The sequence below is a fragment of the Coenobita brevimanus genome, chromosome 31, assembly GCF_032717465.1.
Source record: "Coenobita brevimanus isolate Jiangsu-jjx chromosome 31, ASM3271746v2, whole genome shotgun sequence".
In the NCBI taxonomy this organism is placed as follows: domain Eukaryota; kingdom Metazoa; phylum Arthropoda; class Malacostraca; order Decapoda; family Coenobitidae; genus Coenobita; species Coenobita brevimanus.
This window is the reverse complement of record NC_136984.1, coordinates 1955141-1957640: the sequence shown is the minus strand read 5'-3', so window position 1 is coordinate 1957640 and position 2500 is coordinate 1955141. Positions and strand designations below refer to the sequence as shown.

Sequence of the window (2500 nt, the reverse complement as noted above, 5' to 3'; positions counted from 1 at the left end):
CTTACATAGAGTACCGTATTATAATTAGAGAGAGAGAGAGAGAGAGAGAGAGAGAGAGACTGGTGAAATAGTTTGGCAATAATATTAACAATAATTATCGTATTATATTTCTACTGAGAGAGAGAGAGAGAGAGAGAGAGAGAGAGAGAGAGACTGGTGAAATACTGTTTGTCAATAAGAATCGTAATATTAATAATTATAAAACAGCAATATATCAATTACTACATAAAGTAACAAGAATAAAGGTAAGAGACAAGTAGGTAGGTAGGTAGGTAGGAAAGGTAGACGGGTAGATAGATGTAGATAAGAGGACTTGTAGGCAGAGAAGATAGAACGGAAAGCAAATAGGTAGGTAGGTACATAGGTAGACAGGCAGAGGAGGTAGAAAGGAAAGGAAGACAGGTAGATTGACAGGGGTAGATAAAAGGACTGACAGGAAGAGGAGGTGGAAAAGCGAGGAGGTAGAATGAGAGCAAGGAAGTAGAAAGGAAGACAGGTAGATAGACAGGGGTAGATAAAAGGACTGACAGGAAGAGGAGGTGGAAAAGCGAGGAGGTAGAATGAGAGCAAGGAAGTAGAAAGGAAGACAGGTAGATAGACATAGAGGTAGTTTTAAAAGGACTTGTAGGTAGAGAAGGTAGGCAGGTAAGCAAGAAGGTAGATAGATAGATTGATAAAACATAGTGGTAGATAGAGGACTTGTAGGTAGAGGAGGAAGTAGAGAGGAAAGCAAGAAAGGTAGATAGACTGATAGATAAAGACAGAGGTAGATGAAGGACCTGTAGGTAGACAAAGTAGATAGATGGGTAGATTGAATGGCTGGAAGGTGGCGTATGGTCGACTTTAGGTGGGGCGCACTCCCCCCCCCTCTCTCTCTCCATGTTACCTCCCCCCTCCTCTCTCTCTCTCCCTCACACACACACACACATACTGAATTTCCCTTCCTCTTCCTGTTTCCCTCCTCTCTCTCTCTCTCTCCATGCTACTCTTCCTCTCTCTCTCACACCAAATACTGAATCTCTCGTCCTCTCTCCCCCTCTCAGAAAAACTCCCTCCCTCCCTTCCTTCCCTCCATTAGGCCAGAGGAAGACCTACTCTCTCTCTCTCTCCTATCTTTAATTCTCTCACATCTCACTTATCACAACAGACAATCCACCAATAATAATGATAATAATAAAAATAATAATAATAATAATATTAACAATAATAATAATAATAATAATAACAATAATAATAATAATAATAATAATCATCATCATCATCATCATCTCTGGGTGCGATCGTGTGTGTCCCGTATCCTGGTGTCCACAGTACCATCCACTCACCTGCTTAATCTAATAGTATATCTGTGTGTGGGGTTATTTTCTGCCTGAACAACATGAGCAATAACACACCTGCAAAACTGTGAGTATAAGTACCATCCACTCACCTACTTAATCTAAAATAGCATATCTGCGTGTAGGGTTACTTTCTGCCTCTGTAGGAACAATAGCATGAATATTAACAACACTAACACACCATCCACACATCTGCTTAATCTAACATAACACACCTGCATACTTCTCACACCAATACCATCCACTCACCTGCTTAATCTAACAACACACCTGCATAATTCTGCTGTTATACTCCATTGAGAACTGAATCTGTCCCACGTTCTCTGTTGGTTCAGACGTGTCGATGTACATGTCCACAAGGCTATAAGGGTGCTACCATCCACTCACCTGCTTAGTGAGGGCACACACCTGCATAATTCTGAGGATGAGCGTCATCTCGTTGAAGTTATACTCCATTGAGAACTGAATCTGTCCCACGTTCTCTGTTGGTTCAGACGTGTCAATGTACATGTCCACGAGGCTTAACGACCGATTCTGGAAAAACGCCATCTGCGCAGGGAAGCACGGAGGGAGGGAGGGAGGGAGGGAGGCAGGGAGGGAGAGAGGGAGGCAGGGAGGGAGGAAGATAGATGAAGTTAGAAATGGGTATGACAAGTGAATGAAAAAGGCGGTAGGGAGGAAAGGAGGAGGAAGGGAGGGAGGAAGGAAGGAGAAAGGGAGGGAGGAGGGAAGGAAGGAGGGAAGAAGGGACAGTGGGAGGGAAGGAGGAAGATGGATGAAGTGAAAGATGGATATGATAAAAACACGAAGAGTGAATGAAGGAAGGAAGGTGGTAGGGAGGAAAGGAAGGAAGGAAGAGGCAGGGAGGAGGAAGGAGGGAAGGAAGAGAGGAAGGAAGGTTGATGAAGTGAATGAGAGATATGATAGAAATATGGAGAGAATGAATGAATGAAGAAACAGGTAGGTAGGTAGGTAGGTAGGGAGAGGAAGGATGGATGGACCGAGATAGGAAGGTAGATAGATGGAGTGATAGATCGGTGATGGAAATAATGAAGGAAGGAGTGATGCACAGGCAGGTAGGTAGGTAGGGAGAGGAAGGATGGAGGGACAGAGGTAGGAAGGTAGATAGATGCAGTGATAGATGGGTGATGGAAATAATGAAG

General features: G+C 43.6%; 1 protein-coding gene across 1 annotated transcript in view; it reads right to left on the bottom strand.

Moving 5' to 3' along the window:
- The window catches only part of LOC145395490 (synaptotagmin-7-like), a 27815-nt gene that overhangs the window by 12087 nt on the left and 13228 nt on the right, over positions 1 to 2500 (bottom strand). Inside the window, exon 2 of the mRNA XM_080269096.1 lies at positions 1746 to 1886. Within this exon, the coding sequence (XP_080125222.1) occupies positions 1746 to 1886 (141 nt within the window). The remainder of the gene's footprint in view (positions 1 to 1745; positions 1887 to 2500) is intronic.